At 25.1% G+C, this 18,985-nt stretch overlaps 1 protein-coding gene across 1 annotated transcript in view; it reads right to left on the bottom strand.

The window, feature by feature from the left end:
- LOC113561104 overlaps positions 1–18,763 on the bottom strand; it is a 282,663-nt gene extending 263,900 nt beyond the window's left edge. The window contains exon 1 of the mRNA XM_026967325.1: positions 18,344–18,763. Within this exon, the coding sequence (XP_026823126.1) occupies positions 18,344–18,401 (58 nt within the window). The 5' untranslated portion in view covers positions 18,402–18,763. The remainder of the gene's footprint in view (positions 1–18,343) is intronic.
- Positions 18,764–18,985: the final 222 nt, after the last annotated feature.

The raw sequence follows: 18,985 nt of genomic DNA, 5'->3' as shown, positions 1-18,985 counted from the left end.
GGATTGCTCACTGTATAATATACTCCATCTACTAACTACTCCTACTCATCTTCCTCACCTTCTGTCAAAACTTTAAAACTTATTTAACTATTTAAATACTTAATGAATATTAGTAATTCAACTTTAAGTTAGGTAAGGTAATATTTACATAAATTAATTCTGTAATAAATTGACTATCTATCTCGGATTTTTAAGAAACACGAAAACAAATACTTTATTTTTTTTTTAGTTTAAGTAACACAAAAATTTCTGCGAGTTCTTTAATTACAGTAACTGATTAGGTATACAAATTCATTTTATAAGTATTTCAAGAATATTATTTAGAACAAAATTTTAAATGCGACAAACATGAACATTGAACTACGTTGATTTTCAAATATTACGAATTGCGGTGTACAAAAATAGCTACTTTTTTACATTGTTAACACCATATTATAATTTTGAAACCGAAAATCATGGCAATTAAGGTTTTTACCTACATAAAAAACTTCTCCATTAGTGTAAATTTGATTGATATTCTACAGTAGAACGTAAAAAAGTTTTTTTTTTTGTTCGCATTAAGCCAACATAGAAGAATGTTGGTTTTTTTTTTAGACGAAAGACGCGCTTATCCTTCTGAAGCCACAGAGGTTTGCCACCAGAAACAAGGGAGGACGAACGTAGTTCATCCGGAAAATTTAAGGAGCGGAGCATGGGATTATCAACGACGTTATCTGAAATGACGTTTTGCGGCTAATAAATACAATATAAATAAGAAACCGAACAGCCGGAATCGTTTGCGTCAAAAAAGGTTTAACTGGGATAATTTATTGAACCGCTGGGCCGATTTTCGGTGTGCACCAAATAATTCTGTATCGTCATGAACGAAAGGAGGAAAAGCTTAAGTCCATGCCTCTGCACTAGTTCTTCACCACCCAGCCATGTACGCACAAACCGTTTCAACCGTGGACGGTATCCACCACCACGTAGGTTTAAGTCCCTGAGTATTATGACTGTCGTTGGGGCGGAAATGTTTTTTTTTTTTTTTTTAACATCACCAGCTATTAGAATGCCATATTAATCGAAATACATAAACATTAGACAAATGTTCAATGATTGATGTATATATTTATGAACTTTATACATGATTATTACAGGTATATTGTAGATATACAAACTATGAGTGCGTCAAAGAACTACAAACTCATTAAAATCATAATATAGTAGTTTATTTTATTATTTTATTATAATATCATTTAAATGGTAACATGTATAATAATCCAAAACTGATGAAACAATTATCAATATATATATATATATATAGTCTACTCATTTGTTATACTAATATACCATACATAATTTTGTAATATTTGTTATTATTTTCCCTTAAATTTTAACACCATAATTATGCCCAATATTATGTTCATTTTTCAACCACAAACATATTCGGTAGACTTGTTAATTTTTAAATGATCATATTAAATAGTTTTTAGTTTGGAAGAAACGAAAAATAATAAAAGGATACCTATAGGTAATATAAATATTTAAAACTTTAAAAATATTCTAATTCTAAGTATGAGTTTTAAAATATACGTCTAAATTAAATGTAATACTTACCACGTGAACAGGAAGATAACTCTAACTTGTTTGTAAGAACTTATATACTCGTATAAACTATGTTAGGTAACTTACCTGAAACACAAACCACAATCATTAACTAAGTTTTAAAAAATATTCATAAGAACATTCTAAATGTTAATTATAATTTATAATTAAATTAAATATAATATACCTTTTTGGATATTACAAAATATAAATCAGTCAATATTGTCAAACACGTTTATGCTATTGTATTAATTTTAACTTTTAAATACATAATATCTAGTATAATATATATTTTATAATCACCAGAAATATTTATAATTTCACAACCACAAAGCTTTAAAACAAAAATTGTATAATTAAGTTTGTTAAATAATTCAATATTTAAATTAAATAGTAACAAAAGCACAAAACCCGATCAAAACAGAAAATATTTACATTTTACTCTATTACCGACACACCATGTTTTCATAGAAATGTAACTTATACGATTAAAATTAATATTAATTGTTATCATTTACTATAGAAATATAACAAAATAAATATTTATATATTACAAATTGAAAAAAATGCGTAATCTGTTTCCCAAAAAACATTAAACTGAGGTACTTAAGATTTAAAAAAAATAATAATAAATAAATTAGTCATTTTTCCTGAGTACAGAACGGATGAACCAAATTAAAAAGTTTTAACTGTATATGTCTTATAAGTTTAGAGAATTGTTTTTCTATTAAAATCCACAGTTATTATCGCTCAACCATTAATTTCTCATGTAATTAAAAGTTTAAAAACATGTGAATTGTGGTTTCTTCAATTTTACACAAGCCTTAACAAAATATCTACTACGTAACATTTAGAAAGAAATAATTATTATATATTTATAATGAAAATATATGATTATCAACACATTTATAATACAAACAATTTCACTAGATAAAATCGGATACTTGATATTTTATAAAAACAATATCGATATACTTTAACAACTCTTTAATTAGTAACATAAATTACTATATATTATAATAAACATAATTGTATTTTTTAAATATTATAATCATATTTTTCAATATTAATTAAAACAAAACAATAAATTTACAATTATGAGATTAATATATTTTGAATTATGATAATAGGCATAATGTATATAATTAATATTTTTAATTTTTGTTGAATGTGAGTAAATATTCATTTAATACCTTTATAAAATTATCTAAAATTGAAGCATTTAAAAAAAAAGGAAAAATTACATTATAATATTATATTATTTAAATGTAAGCGTAAAAATCAGAAATTTATTAATTATAACATTTATTTATTTTTTGATGCGTGAAAAATAACACGCAAGGAAACAAATAATTATACATAATTATATACGCCTTCTAATACCTACAGAATACTATAGCATATTTTATCAATAAATAAACTATCGTTTAACGATCTAATTCATATAAAATTTTCAAGAGATATGCTTACTATAATACTATAATTGAAATAAACAAATGAAAAAAAATTACACACATTTTAAATTTGAATTCATAAATGTTCAATACTTATTAATTGAGTAAATGAACCATGAACAATTTTAAATTGGGAATAATTCTTTAAATAATTAACTACTGAAAGGTGCAATCGTGAATATAAACCATCATAAAATTACTTAACCAAGACTATTTAAGTGAGAAAACGATATAGCGATATGGTATGCATAGTACCTACATGCTACTAATTTACAGTAATGTAAGGAATCCATTGTTATTAAGCACAAACAATAACTACTCGTAGAATACTTGGAAGTTTACAAACAATGTGTTCTAATGATCGCTTAGCATAAAATACAAAAATAGAAAGATTATAGTTTTTATTATAGTTTAATAGTTGCATATCTTAAGAATAGAGCATTTATAATGTGAAAATGTAACCATATTAAATTGTATTATATCCAGATATCGAGATAAATAAAAGCACATTGTTTTTATTTTGATTGGTTAAAATGATTGTTATTTTATATTTTGAACTTTCAGCAATCAATGTCATTTTCGAGTGTTTTCTTTTCGGTTTAATAAGTTAATAATAATATTAACTTATAACCGTTTCAACAAATATTTGAAAAAGTACTTGATATTTAAAGTTTTCAGTACTTTTTTTCCGAACAATCAGTTATTTTTGTAATGGCATGTCAAGCAGTAAAAATCATACATAACGCCAGGAAAATGTAAAGGAAGGTACATACAGAAGAAGGTAGAGCATTCGTAAATATTTTCCTGTTGGCAATATACAAATTGGGGATCACATTAGAGGAAAATGTGACATTTTTCACCGGTACTAAAAGTGAAAAATATAAACCGTCAACTGCACAAGACATCGTGTATGACGAAAGAGTAGTTTTTTCATGATGTATAATAATATTGATCTGGTTAGATGTGGCTGCCAAAAAAAAAAAAAAAAAAAAAAACGAGCGCCAAGGTTAACTACCTACTAATCTTACGAAAAATATAAATAAAATTTAATGTGGTATGTATAATCTAACGTTATATTATAGGTATTTGCATGTAAGTTACGACAATACATACATATAATACACAATTTTAAAAGATTCTAAGATTATTGGAACTTGGAATTTCTCTCAAATGCATATTATTTTAGTTTAGAAACATGTTAATTCTATATTTAATTTTAAAATGTTACATCTTTAATCAATGATTAAAAGTCATATAAATATGTAAGGTAAAGTTATGTATAAAAGTTTAATTTAATACATAAATAACTATTTTATTTCCAAAACAAAACAGATCACTGTATCAACAATTAATATAAATAAAAAATGTAATATATTATAAGGTTTTTAAATACGTTATACAAACTGATAACCACACCCAATAAAATGCAAAATAAAAGAAATAAGTAATTAAATCATATCACTATGTTTACTGGCAGGAATTATACGAAAGTTCACCACACAAAGTACAAATCAATAGACTTCAAACATAAACTGAGATTGAAGATATTTTAACAGACCAAAGATGTATATTTTGACTTGTTGATTGTTAGTATAGGTATTTTTAATATTACTATTTTGACGCAAAACTTAAACTTGTATTTCATTATAAACTATTTTATAGAAATATAATAAATAAATTAAATTAAATCACCGGAAATCCCTAATATAACCAATGTAAATGCAAAGCTGTAAGTTTTGTTTTTTTTATTTCACACTCAAGTACGATTAGGCGGCATATACTGCCAGATTTTTTTGTGCTAAACTGTCTTAACTTTCAGATTGTACGTGTACGCAAGAGAATTTCCATTGTTCTGTTAAATAGCTGCATAATTTACACTTGACGTAAGGACAAGAACTCTTTTATTCATGTTATTTTATAAATTGTTTTTAAACAAGGAAAAATAGTGTAAGTAGGTATGTGTTGACTTTGAGAAAGGATAAAAACAACGATAATCTAAATGTTTAATATAATAAACTAATGTAAAAACTTAATAGATAATACATTATTAATCTAAATAATTATTATTCATTGGAAAATACTTAAGCTAAATGATAATATTATAATTAAGTACATCCATAGAAATAACTTAGATAACTAAATACTATAGAATAAATATAAATTTTAGACACATTTTTTTCGATATTAGCCATTGAGTTTTAGATTTCAATTAAAGTTATAAATGTATTGATATTACAACGATGATTATTTATTTATATGGCTGTGATCATTATTATAGTAAGTTTTATGTGGTCTTATCTTATGGACTATGGTTAAACTTATCTTTTCGATACATTAAAAGGGCCAAGTCTTAATTTAATCATTAATTTTAATAAGCGTAACTGACGACACGCAGATTTTCAACAAAGTTGATTTTAGTCAGCTTTTTATAAATAAAAACTAATAATTTTATAAATTATATTAAATATTGATTAGTATTGAAATTACTTATCTCAACAATAAACATAATAAACGTAAAATATTGAACTATCTTCAGGTAAAATATATCATTTAAGAATTTGGTTTTTCTTTTAGTTTTTTATTGTGCATAGACAGTAAATAAATAAATTTTTTTTCAAATACTACTATTAATTATTTCAATTATAGTTTGTTAAATCATACATGGTATATGCTGGATGCCTGAACTCAAGTCTGGTTAATGGTCCTTTTAGGTAGTCAGAAACTGATATAGAAGTTTGACATATTTTTTTTTCAAATTAGTGAACAATAAACTTTTTTAATTATATAAAGGTAATACAAGTTTACAATTAATACAAACTAATATATTCATAAACACAAAAAAATAAAATATTGTCGTAAAAAATATTTTTTTTTTTAGATATAATGACTTAAAAATATAATAGTATGACAATTTTTCAAAACCTATCAATATTTTTATTAGTATATAATTTATAATAATACTAGTTTATAATAATATTAAATTAATGTAGGCTAAAACGTCTATAATTTACCAAATATATATATATATATAAAATAGATAACAATAATGTATTATACATTTTGTATTAAATTTAAATATATTAATAATTGCTAAAATTTAGTTTAAATTTGCATAAATTTCACAGATTCATGAGAAGCTGTTTAATAGTTTTGTGTCTATTTAGAACTAATAAATTTATAAAACATACAAGTAATATTTAAAACACGAGCGTCGCTGAAATCTATTACACTAGAAATAATACAAGCTATAGATTTATAAATATCAACCAGATTAATGTTATTATTAATACAAAATTACCGATGCTACATAATTTGAAAACTATATTAATAAAATAAGGTAAGATTTAAACGGTTGTCGCAGTAAAGTATTTACTTAGTAAACACACAAAACACAACTAAATCTTTTAAATCCAGTTTTTCTTTTTTATTAACACATATTAAGAAAAAATATAATTTAATCTTTAAATCTTTATATTTAAATCTAAATAATTTAGGAAAAGCTACCTTTATTATTTTTTCTGTGCAAAACTAAACAATAAAACAAATTTCTAAAAAAAAATCTTTGGATCAATACTTTAAAAAATCCACTAAATTATTATTCAATCATATGAAATTCAAAATAATATAGAAATTAAGAATACAGTATTGTTTTTATTACATTGTATTAATGAAAAAAAAAAACCAGTGAAATCACTCTAGTATATTTTAGGTCTCGTAAATTGGTAATTTTTTAATTAAGTAAGTTCTCTAATGTATGTGTTAAATTTGAATTCAATGATAAAATCATTAAATACGAAAAACGATTCTGGTGGTATAATGGTATAAATAATTTGCAAGTTTTCTTGATTTCGACGAATTTTGTAAACATTTTAAATTCAAAACCTTATAAAAATTTATGCATTATGAAAGTTGCAAGTTTTTTAGACGTAAAAATATTTCATGAAAAACCCCATTTTACATTTTGGAGTTCTTAAAAAAAAAAACAAAATCGTCAATACGTAGGTATGCAAAATATAATTCAAAAACAAACTAAAAATATCCTAAAATTTAAATGTATATATAAAATTCAAAAAAGATTCAAAATATGTTAAAATTTATTTTGTTAGTTAGACAATAGAAAATACTAAATTTAATTTAAACTTCAAATCTACAGTTTATGAATCACAACAAAATCTATCTTGACAATAACTAATGTTTTATTTATATTCCCGGCCTTCTGTTTAATTTTTTTTTATTTTTTCTAACAATTATTTTGAAAATACTGAATTTTCTACATTTATTTTCAAAAAACCAAATTATCATTTATACTTAAATCAATAATATTGAAATTTTGTTAAATTTTCTAAAGGTGACGTCAGATACATTAGAAAAAACATCATTATATAACCAATTTATATTGCTCAGCTCAAAATATAAAATAGCGATAACTTAAGAGTTGGAAAAAAATATGCATATACATCTTTAAAATAATTCTAAGTAAACTCAAGTTTTTTTACAAAAACTGAAGTTATTAACCAGAACATCGCTGTGAATATTATTGGTCACCTAATTACGATTTCGGGTCTCGTACAAATTCACCCCAAGAGTGCTCTTTAACCACACCCAACCACGTTTATTTTTCGCTTCGTAAAAATGTCTGTGACCAATGTAGACAACACTTAAATGCTACGATTCGATTATAAAACGAAAATTTGTGTAAGTATAATTACGTTGCTTAAAGTTCCTGAGTAAACCGAAGAATCGATAATGTCGTTGACGGCAATTTCGAGAGCAAAAACAGTACTACAATTTCACCTCATGAATATTTAAAAAGAGGGTAGAGACATCGTACCACGTCCTCTCTTAACTCGCTCAAAATTACCTCTCTTCGACAGAATCAAAACCCATGAAATTAAATTTTACCCATTATTGCCAAAGCACATAAAACGCTCGGTTTCGGCTTTCCGTTTGTCCAACCTACAGTCGCTATCCGTGGATTAAACCATAGTACGGTTAGTATAAACCAAAAACGAGAGCCGTCTTTAACTTAATACATATACCTAAAAATATAAGCTTGAAATTAATCGGCTATTCAGCCCTGCCGAAAATGACATAAAAAGGACCATTACAATCGACAGTAATACACGCACCAAAAAGCTTCGTTTATTTATTATTTTATTGCTCTTAAAAAAAAAAAACAGCCATAAGTTGTACCACGTTAATATTCCCTAACCATCTGTTTGGATGCCAATATTAAAAAATCTGTTGAATCTACACAAATATCGAGACAAGTTTGAACGATTCTTAATTGTTTGTTAAATGTTAGGTTTTTATGAAACTAAAACAAGATAGACTTAATATTTAATTATAAAATGTATTACTGAGAAAATTAAAGAAAATCAAAAATCATAATTAAAATAAAATATTTTTTTTAATCCGCGTTTGCTAATTAAACATTTTTAGCAATCAAATCTGTATGCAATTAAGTTCAAATGAAATATGCCCAATAGAAGTATTTAAAAAAAAATACTTAAATAAATACATTTAAATAAGTAACAAATCATTGTATATTAAGAACTCAGTTATATAAGTATATTTTATTGCTCATTAAATGCATATTGACAATTGAATAAAAAAAATAACTATTTGAAATATTTTAATACATAGATAAAATTACATAAAATAAATATAAGTACTAATAATTCAATCATAATAACTTATAAGCAAGACTTGTTGAAGTTGTATCATTACAATATTGATTTCAATAAAGCCTTATGATATGGCTTTGAGCGCTGTGGAAAATCTGGGATTCGTCATCTTGGATAATATTTTAGATTAGTCGATGAAAACGTTTACTAACTTAATATTCCGGCATAAGTAAAATATTGGTGAACCTATAATAGGAATACATTCATGTATGGACGTATGATTGACATTTATATGTCACCGAGACTTTTAACGTGAATAAAAAGCTTATAATGACAGTCAGGACAAAACTTATTCTAAAAAATCATAATTATTTCAATTCAACAAAATTTGCGACAAGATAAAAATAAAAAATACAAATAAATCGTTTTTAATATTGTTTTATTTAAATAGTAAAATGTACATTTGCAATATAGTATATTTTTATGTTATAACTCTAATTGTAATTAAGTATCAAGCATAATATGCATACATTAAAACAAAATTATGTACTATCAAACGTCATATTTAGTATGTACACACATTGTATTATCTTAAATTGTTTTAATATTACCTTAAAAATGTTTTTTAAATATTATGGGTATCAAGTCCTATTAATAAATTAAAATATTAATCAAACAAATAGTAAAACAAATAACATTTATAAATGCTACGCCACCCAAACAATAGTGTTCAAAATAATTATTGTCATTATTAGTTTACTAACATAATTTTTTCATAATGTCTGTTAAAAGAACAACAATTTTTTACGCCAAAAAATTGGGGTGATTTATAAAAAGAAAATAGCAACTTTCTGTTAGCATTGTATCACACAAAGGTGAACAGAGTACAACCTCCCTCTCTCAACCATCTTTTTTTATACTTTTATTACAGTTTTCTTTTGTCTAGGGTTGACCGTAATTAAAACGGATTTCGTCGTTAAAATAATAACAACAAAACCGAACTTGGCGATATAATAATAATAGAGGTGAAAAGGGAAGGGGGAAAAAATGAGAAACCAAGTTGCACCGGAACCATGTCCGGCTCCCCTAGCCCTAATATTATTACTACAACGCATTGTGGCATTTCCCGCGTGATAACAACGATGAAAACAAAAAAGGGTTAAAACACCTCCACGAATGATGACTGAACAATAATAATTATAAAACCACCATACCTAACAACAATCAAGTAGAACACAAATATTATTTAAATCTGAAAGCCATGATTCTGGTAATAACAATTTGCTTTTTAAATACTAGCTATTTGTTTATACATTGGAATATAGAATTTAATTTTAGTGAAGGTCAGACAAAATTTGTGTAGTTGGTACCACTAACCAAAGGTATTTGATGTTCCGAGAATATTTAAAAATGGCTACTACGGAATAATGTAGTTTTTACCTATAAATATAGTTTGTACTCAATATAACCGTCCCCAAAAATAAATCCTAGTTACGCGCTACTTGTAATTTCTAAGCGTAAAATAATCAAATAAAGGAGTTATAATTTTAAAAATTTACTATTTGGAATTATTAAAATATACTTACAAAAATTATAAGTTTAATACTTTAAAACTATTAAATCACAGATTTCTTAAATACTTAAGACAGAGATAGAACAAAAGATCGCTAATCTTATAACAATTTCAAACATTTTAAATGTATAATAATATTTTTACTAAAAGATAAAAAGAGTACAAAGTGTTCACAAATTAATATTTTGCTGTAATTCAAATTAACTCAGAATTTTAAAACTTAAAAAAATGGTTTGTCATAGAAACAACTTCTAACAATAATTAAAATAATATCTTTTATTATAAATGAAAGTTATAACTTCTAAAAAATAATATAATATAAACAAACTTTGTGATAAAATAAATTATAGGGAATATCTAGTATTGATAGATAAAATCAACCAGTCGATCTCTCATATAACATATTTCATTACAATTTCCTATTAAATAGAGTATATTCATAATGAGGGTCATGATTTTAATAACGTTTAAACAAGTTTCAAACATTAATAAATCTACCATTTATAAGCCACAGTTACTCTACTGCCTAATATGTATGAAATAATACAGCATATTAGAAATACCTATAACAAATATGTAAAATTATTTTTCCATTTTAAATAATAGTAAACACCTTTTTACACTTAACATAAATAAAAATTATCAATTAAAGACGCGAATAATATTCATAATAGGGTGGGGTATTTTCCAAAATCAACATCGACTCTTGAGAGACTATGTGTCACACACGCAGACCAGCCTTATGGCCTCGCGAAGAGACTGGCTGATTCGCTGTGCTAATTTTTATGCACTTCATCGATTAATGATTAGTGATAAAAGATAAACAATAGTATATTTTTATTTAGATAACATAAGATTATAACTTAATATTATGATTGTATATTTAAATTATTTTTTTAACTTAAAATGTTAAAAAAAGTTAAATTACAATATCCTATTTCTTTGGTTATTATTTTAAACACAAACCTAATTCTAAAATCAAATTAATACAATCATGCATTATTTTAAAACTCCATTCATTAATGTCTCTAAACTTTTTGCACTATTAAGAAATCCTTATTCTTTCTCTTGATATAACTTTATATTTCTACAACCACCATTTCCGGAAGTGCCGTTTCCCATTGGCGATTTCCGACGTCATTAAGTACGTGGTCACAGAAAAGTTTAGAGAGTTGAGTAAAAAACTTTTGTATTCTAGCATTCCTACAAACATTAAGTTTAGTTTCACGACAGTATTTTAGAAACCGGATACGTTTCAGAGAATTTGCTCTCTTTTAATGTTCAACACATTATTAAGAAATCGGACGTAGAGTTTTACCAAATATTTACGAAGTTTATAATTTGATATATTTTATAACTTAGTGACAATGCTCTTAAACATATTATTTACCTATATATATACATAGCTATATGTCTTAAAAAATGCATGTATTTATATAAAATGTTATATATATACAAAATTATAATTTATATTACACATGTAAAATATGCTAAAAATAGTATAAAATAAATATACTCTATACATAGTTTTTTATGAATATGAATAAATACAGTGATAATGTGTTTCAGATAATAACTATGAGTTTGATAAAATATTGGTTATCCAATAATATAAGTGTGTTAAATGTCGATTTATTATTTATTAATAAAATACTTCGTACATAGTTATCTATTGAATAAATATTCATATTTTAAATGTAAATAATTTAATACTAATTAAATCAGTTTATCACGATTTTATAATAAGATACATGTTCAAGGTAGTGAGATAAGCTATAAATGAATGTAAAATTTCAACCCCCTACATAAATATTTTTTAAAAATGGGTTATCTTTTTCACCAATGGTGTAGTTGAAGAGTTGAAAAAATATTTAGGAGTGTATAATATTGTTCTAAACAGTATTTAATTTAAAAAAATAAATTAATAAACATTGAACAATAACTCAATTATCGAACTCTATTTTTCAAATTTAATGGTAAAATGGTTATAATCATAGTTGTTATCGCATGTAAACCTTAACCATAGATAGGTTAGATTTAGATTTCTGTACATAAGTATTTTATTGAAAACATTTCTAAATAGTTTTATAAGTTATTTACACGTTTTTTTTTATCAGTGAATTGAGACAATCGAGGTACAGAAGAGAAATATTAAGTAAATATACATTAAAGTTTAAATCACCAAAATTGTGAACCGAATTACGTCACTATTTCTCCAATTTTTTTTCTCATTTCTAACAACTTTTGTATATATATATATACACAGACTATAAGTAATTATAAGTTATACAGTTAAAAATACTAGATGAATAATACCGAAGTTCCATCACTGGATGATTCTTTACCCATGTTTACAAGTCACTGAATATTAATATTATCCCGTATGTTTATTAACTATTGTACTATATTGTACAGATAGAAAAATTTTCTAAAAAAAAAATAAAAAATAAAAAAAGATGAATAACAAATTAAAAAAAAAATAAAAGTATAATAAATAAAATAAGTAAATAAATATGTGTTGCTTACATTATAAATTAATGTAAGTTACATTAATTAAAACGAAATCAATCAGGTTTTTATTGTAGTAACTGTTATTGGGAGTATGTATCATATTATTTCTTGCTGCAAAACTTAAACAACTTCTGTCTTACTGTACAATACATAATAGAATATTTAAAAATATTTACTAAAATTTAGGCAATATAAAATGAGAAATTAAAAATGGAACGTTATAAATATTATTCAAAGTTTGTTATATGAATTAAATTAAGTTACCTACCTAAATTAGTAGGTTTAGTATACCTAGACTCTGGCGTATACAGCAGCTTGAAAAATGTACTTGAAAAAAAGAAAAAGAAATATTTCTCGTACCAAACCGTAGTGACAGGTCCCGAGAGATCGTTTTGCATTTATTCTGTACAGGATAAAACTCTAGATAAAGACCGAAGGAGATTTCTCTATTTTTTGGGTGGGAAATCATGAGGGCAAAAGAAAATGGGAACGCCGATGACTCACAAATGTTTTTACGACACATCACAACAATACGTACAGCCCTACCCGTAACCATCTAGCAAAATCAACGGAAAGGGTAGGAAAATATGACGTCAGTACCAAGTAGTTTGGGAATGTTGAGGGGTGTATTGTAACTCCATACTTTACATCAAAATTAGATAACACACGGCTACAAAATCTAATACAAAACTATCCATGCTCGTAGATCAAAAAACATAAATGTTTATTCGAAACTCTTGATCTAACTGAATCGTTGGGTATATTGATGAAAAACTATTAGTCATGTTAGACAGTTTAAAACCTTTCAATATACTTAACACTGGAAATGAACAGTCGTTGTTAAAGGGTGGATTTACATGTATTAAAAAAAAAAACCATGCCATGTATACTCAATGAATAATGCATTAATGTTCTTAAAACCACTTAAATAATATGTTCTTTTGTAGTTAAAATAGTTAGTTTATCATTTGTTTTTACACATGAAGGTTTTAACCATATTCTAGTTGTTTTATTATCTTCTTTGTAGCTTCTTAAAGTTTTCTCTAACAAAAACTTATATTTGTCTACTAATAAACAAAAATCGAATAATTTTAAGCACTTTTAGGTGAGTATATTAAAAAGGCTTAATACACGGTTCAACTACCATTACTTTAAATATACAGTAAAACCTCGATTATCCGAACCTCCGTTATACGAACCCTCCATTATCTGAACTACAATTACCATATCTGAACGTTCTGTTATCCGAACGTTTACAAGACTTGACTGCAGAAAAGCGCGTTGCAGCTCGTCGTCAAATAAAAATCGATAATTTTTCAAAAAAAATATGATAAACATTATATTATGTAATGTATTTTTAATAATATAACGTAGGTAATTCTAATAAAATATTGATAATAATAATAATAAATGTGTATGTACATAATATATAAAATATTTAACTGTTAAAAATTTTTTTTTTTTTTAATTTCTAATATCCGAACTAGGTGTGGTTCCAATTAGCTCGGTTAATCGAGGTTCTACTGTACATACAAACATACATACAAAAATAATAATAAAAATACCCGTAAAAATATCGATTTTCCAAAAAACCACAGTATAAATTGCGATTTACGTTAACATAAAACAATTTTGATTTATTTATAAATATCTGACAACATATTTTTTTTTATTGGATGGATGGATTTTATTGGATGAAAAACGTACATTATTTGTTAACACATTAAGTAAATAGGATAACTATACTACAATATATATATAATAACATCAATAACATTACATAGAAACACATAATGAAAGAAGCCATCCGGTAATGGAATCTATGAAGAATTCCTTATACTCGTTTAATAATTACGGTTATAAAATAGAAGCTTGTTTTTACCCGATTAAAATGTATTTATTTACCTCGACTAACTACTTGGACACTTAAAAATTAATTTATTTTTCTATATTTCAAAACTGAAACTACAGAGAACTACAAGTGACATTTTAAATCGTATGAAACCTAGGTATATTAAAGTTTCTACAAGATGTGTCATATTGTTATGAAAGTATATCTAGATGATTCCAATGATTGTTCGCAACTTTTCCGACTGCATAAGCATAAAACTATAAAAGGTCATAAATCCTGAGGTATTCATGATGGATGAGTTCGATAAAAGTTTAACGCCACACCTCCTATACGGTATGTTGTTATTATATTATACCTTGGGCTACCTGCCTCTGCATAACTACCTCAATTTATTTTTACCCTAGATTTATTTCAACAGGCTTGTCTAGAATAACGTGACATAAAGATTATTGACCATCATTTAAAAATATCAAAAATAAGCCAATACTCAATAATATTATTTATATAATATCACGTATTTATGTCATACATCAATTATTAAACATAAGTACCTACTACTTATTTAATACACATAATTTTCACTACTTAGTTATTCATAAGTTGGGTATTATGATTAAGATTGTTTTTGATTTTAATGTAATAGATACGACCGTAGTGAGATTTAAGGATCAGTAAAATGGTTTATTTTCAAAACAAATTACAAGGAATTCGAAACATGGTTTATTGTTTAATTTACTTATTTCATATAAGCCATATTATTTACGATATATTAATTTAATCCAAGTTAAAGAAAAAAAGTCAAAAATACGTAAAACATACATTTATTTGATTTACCTAATTATTATAGATACCTATAACCTTTTATTAATTTAAATAATAGATTCATTTTTAATTTATATTATATAGTATTATGGTGTTTAGAATTCACGTTTTGTTATATAAGATTTTAATGGCGTCCCTAGGTTGCGATATCCTAAATTTCTGTGTATGTTTTGTTTAATTTAATATATGTTGACCGAAATGGTTTAACGGCCATCTTCAAGGCTATTCAAACTAAACAAAACATTTTCAAGTCTCAGAATACTGAAAGCTATGAGACTAAATCAAATTTACAGTCAAAACAAGAATGAAATTGAAAAACAATAATTTAATATTCTTGAAATACAAAGAAGAATACTTATTGTTTTATGTTCCATACTGTAATTGATATAAATACTAACAAGTAACAAGAGTATACTGTAATATTAGAGTGAAAACTAAACAATAAAAAAATTAAATTAAAATAATAGTAATAATAATTATTATTAAAAATATAAATATATTATTATTAATTATAATTATTGTACATATTGATATGAGATTAGAAATTTTCCTTAACTAACAAAAAAGTATGATTATCTTTAGAAATAAATAAATAATGTGAATAATATTTTACTAATTTAAATAATATGTAAAACTTTAAAAATAATAATTCATGATAGTACCTACTACCTATACTACACTAGGTACACTAGGTACAGTGATTTTTTCAATATATCCGATAGATTAGCAAGGTAAAAAATGATTTTTCAAATGTTTTCCCCAGCTTACACTTAATTTAAAATCAAATAAAACTCATTATATTAACTAAAAAAAAATTCTATCATTATAAGCATACATACTATTGAATTTAATTTTATTCAAAAAATAGAATAGGTAAATCAAATTGTTTTTATTTAAATATAAACAACTTTGTACTTATATAGTATTTAGGTATCTAACAAAAAAAAAAAAAAAAAAAAAAAAAACAATAGATAAATACTTCAACCAATGAATTTAAAACAAACTAAAAATTCAAACGTTAACAAAATTAATAATTATTAAGTGTCTACTTTTACTACTATACGAGATACGTAGATACTTATAATTTACATAATTTAGGTAGATAAAAATAAATAATTTTTTTTTTTGAGCCAACATAAATTATATATTTATTTTACACTTTTACTCGTATTTGTATTGTTTGCTTAACAAATAATAATCAATTATAAATATAAGGCATTGAATAATCGGTTTTAATATGAGACATCGAGATTGACATTAAATAAAAGACTTATAACTATTAGTAATTTAAATTCAAAAATATTTTAATCAATATAGGACAATATTTAAAACACAATGGTTGCAAATTATTCAAAGTAAATAAATGCAATTCTATAATATAAAATTATTTCATTATTTCATTCAAACATAATATAAATATGCATTTCATTTCAGTCGTTTTTAATATAACCTGTAAATAATAACTGCATTAACCATAACCTTACAATAACCTAACATAAAAATAAAATGTCTTTTTAGAATCTAGTGAGATTTAAAAAATAGATAGAATATGTTAATCTATATTTTTAATCTCTTTTAAATTGATTATTTGTAAATTAAAATCCATTCAGTTACGAGAAAATAATGCAAATAATGTCGTACATAACTATTTAAAGATTATTATAGTAAGGTATTACGAATTATTGTAGGAGTGAAATGAATAAATGTTGGTATGTTCAATTATAGGCAATAAACATTATAAATATACCTATATATGTGATTTGAGAAAGTGTTGTAACCATAATGGCATAATAATTCTAGATATAACAAATTGCAGTTGATATCTATATAATTTGCTACATAAGATAAAATTGTATTAATTATTCAATTATTGTGATCAATTATTATTTATTGTACGAGAATCGTAGGTATAAATAATTTATTATTTTCCACAATTGTATAGTAATTAAAATGTTAAAAATTTTTTTGATAATAAACTAACAACTATAAGCAAATTATTCGTAGCTAATAATAATTCTAGAAAGTATTAATTAGGGAATGTTTATTAAAAACAAAATAATATTATAAACACTGATTATTGATTAAAAGATTAATTTACAACAAAATGCATGTCTTAATTTATGAAATATTAAATATATTATTATAAATACTTTCTAAATAAATTACCTTTAAATGTCTAATATAGGCACCAAATTTCAAAAACCCAATTACACTTATGACCTAATAATTATATTATATAAAATTATAAAATGACTATATTATACTAATTAAAAATTATAATTTAAAATTAAGTTATTATATCGAGGTTATTAGTGTGTTGACCAAACAACCAGTGTAAGTATAACTGTATACGATGTCAGTTGCCATAATGTCACCAATAGACACACGAAGAATTCAAATTCCCGAGATACGCATAATAGAAATTTAAAATTTTCCACATTCCACCATAATCTTAAGGGATTCGAAGTCTAGTGAAAATGAATGAAACCGGTTTAAAAACATTGTAAATTACTTATAAGTGAAAAACCAATGTTACCGATCTCGAAACTATTTAAGTTATGTACTTTAGCTGCTAAAGTTGCGTCTATGCTTTAGTCTATTAATAGGCAGACACAATATGAACAAATTGAAATACAACATAAGTAAATATATATCTACATATAACTACCTACATAATAGATTAATTTGTTTATTTCTTTATGTAAGGTATTAAAAACAAAAAGATTAAAAGAAACTGTTTAACCCACCTCCACCTACGCGTGTACGACGTTTTGGTAAACTTTTTAAATTTTAAAGAACAAAATCCAACCGATCCAACAGCTAGTCGGTGCTGATCAAGAGCTTTTAAGAAATACGGTATCTAAATAATAATAATAATAATAATAATGCGATAAAATGAAAAAACACAATATCTACTAACCGTTATAGACGATCAGGTAAAGTGTCCACAGCACTTGCAGTCGGCACCGGGACGTCATGATTGGCGTAACCGTTCCGGGTAGGTAGTAGTTAAGAGTTTTTCGGCCGGTATCACATTTAGAAAAACACGTCACAAACACACACGACGACCAAGTCAGTTTTTATTTCTGATCGAAATCGATTTATTTTCCCCGTTTTCTGACGATTAAATATAATCATTTAACTCATAATCGTGCGGACGGCAACCACACCGAACACCGTGACCAGAAACGAATGTTTTGCTCGAAGACGGTTTAACACGCGAATAATAAAATGTCGCCGTCTGAACGCGAAAAAACGCACGTACTTTTCGAGCAGCAACGACAAGAAAGAGAAAATAACACAAACGACCGAAATAAACGGCAGACCAACACTGACTCCGCATTGCCGAATGCCGGCCTCACACTCTCGCCGCCGCCGGTCCCGTCCAACCCCCTCGTGGCGCGGATCACGACAACGGACCAGGCGCGAAGCCTAACGGCAAACGTCACTACTAGGGAAATACAATATATTATCGTCTCGTTGCTCCGGCAATTTTCTGGCTTTCTGCTATATTATTGTTTTCTATTTATTTTATCAATTATTAAAATATGTTTATCAAATT

The sequence above is a fragment of the Rhopalosiphum maidis genome, chromosome 1 (genome assembly GCF_003676215.2).
Source record: "Rhopalosiphum maidis isolate BTI-1 chromosome 1, ASM367621v3, whole genome shotgun sequence".
Taxonomy (NCBI): Eukaryota; Metazoa; Arthropoda; class Insecta; order Hemiptera; family Aphididae; genus Rhopalosiphum; species Rhopalosiphum maidis.
Note: the sequence above shows the minus strand (reverse complement) of the source record. Positions and strands in the feature narration are given on the sequence as shown.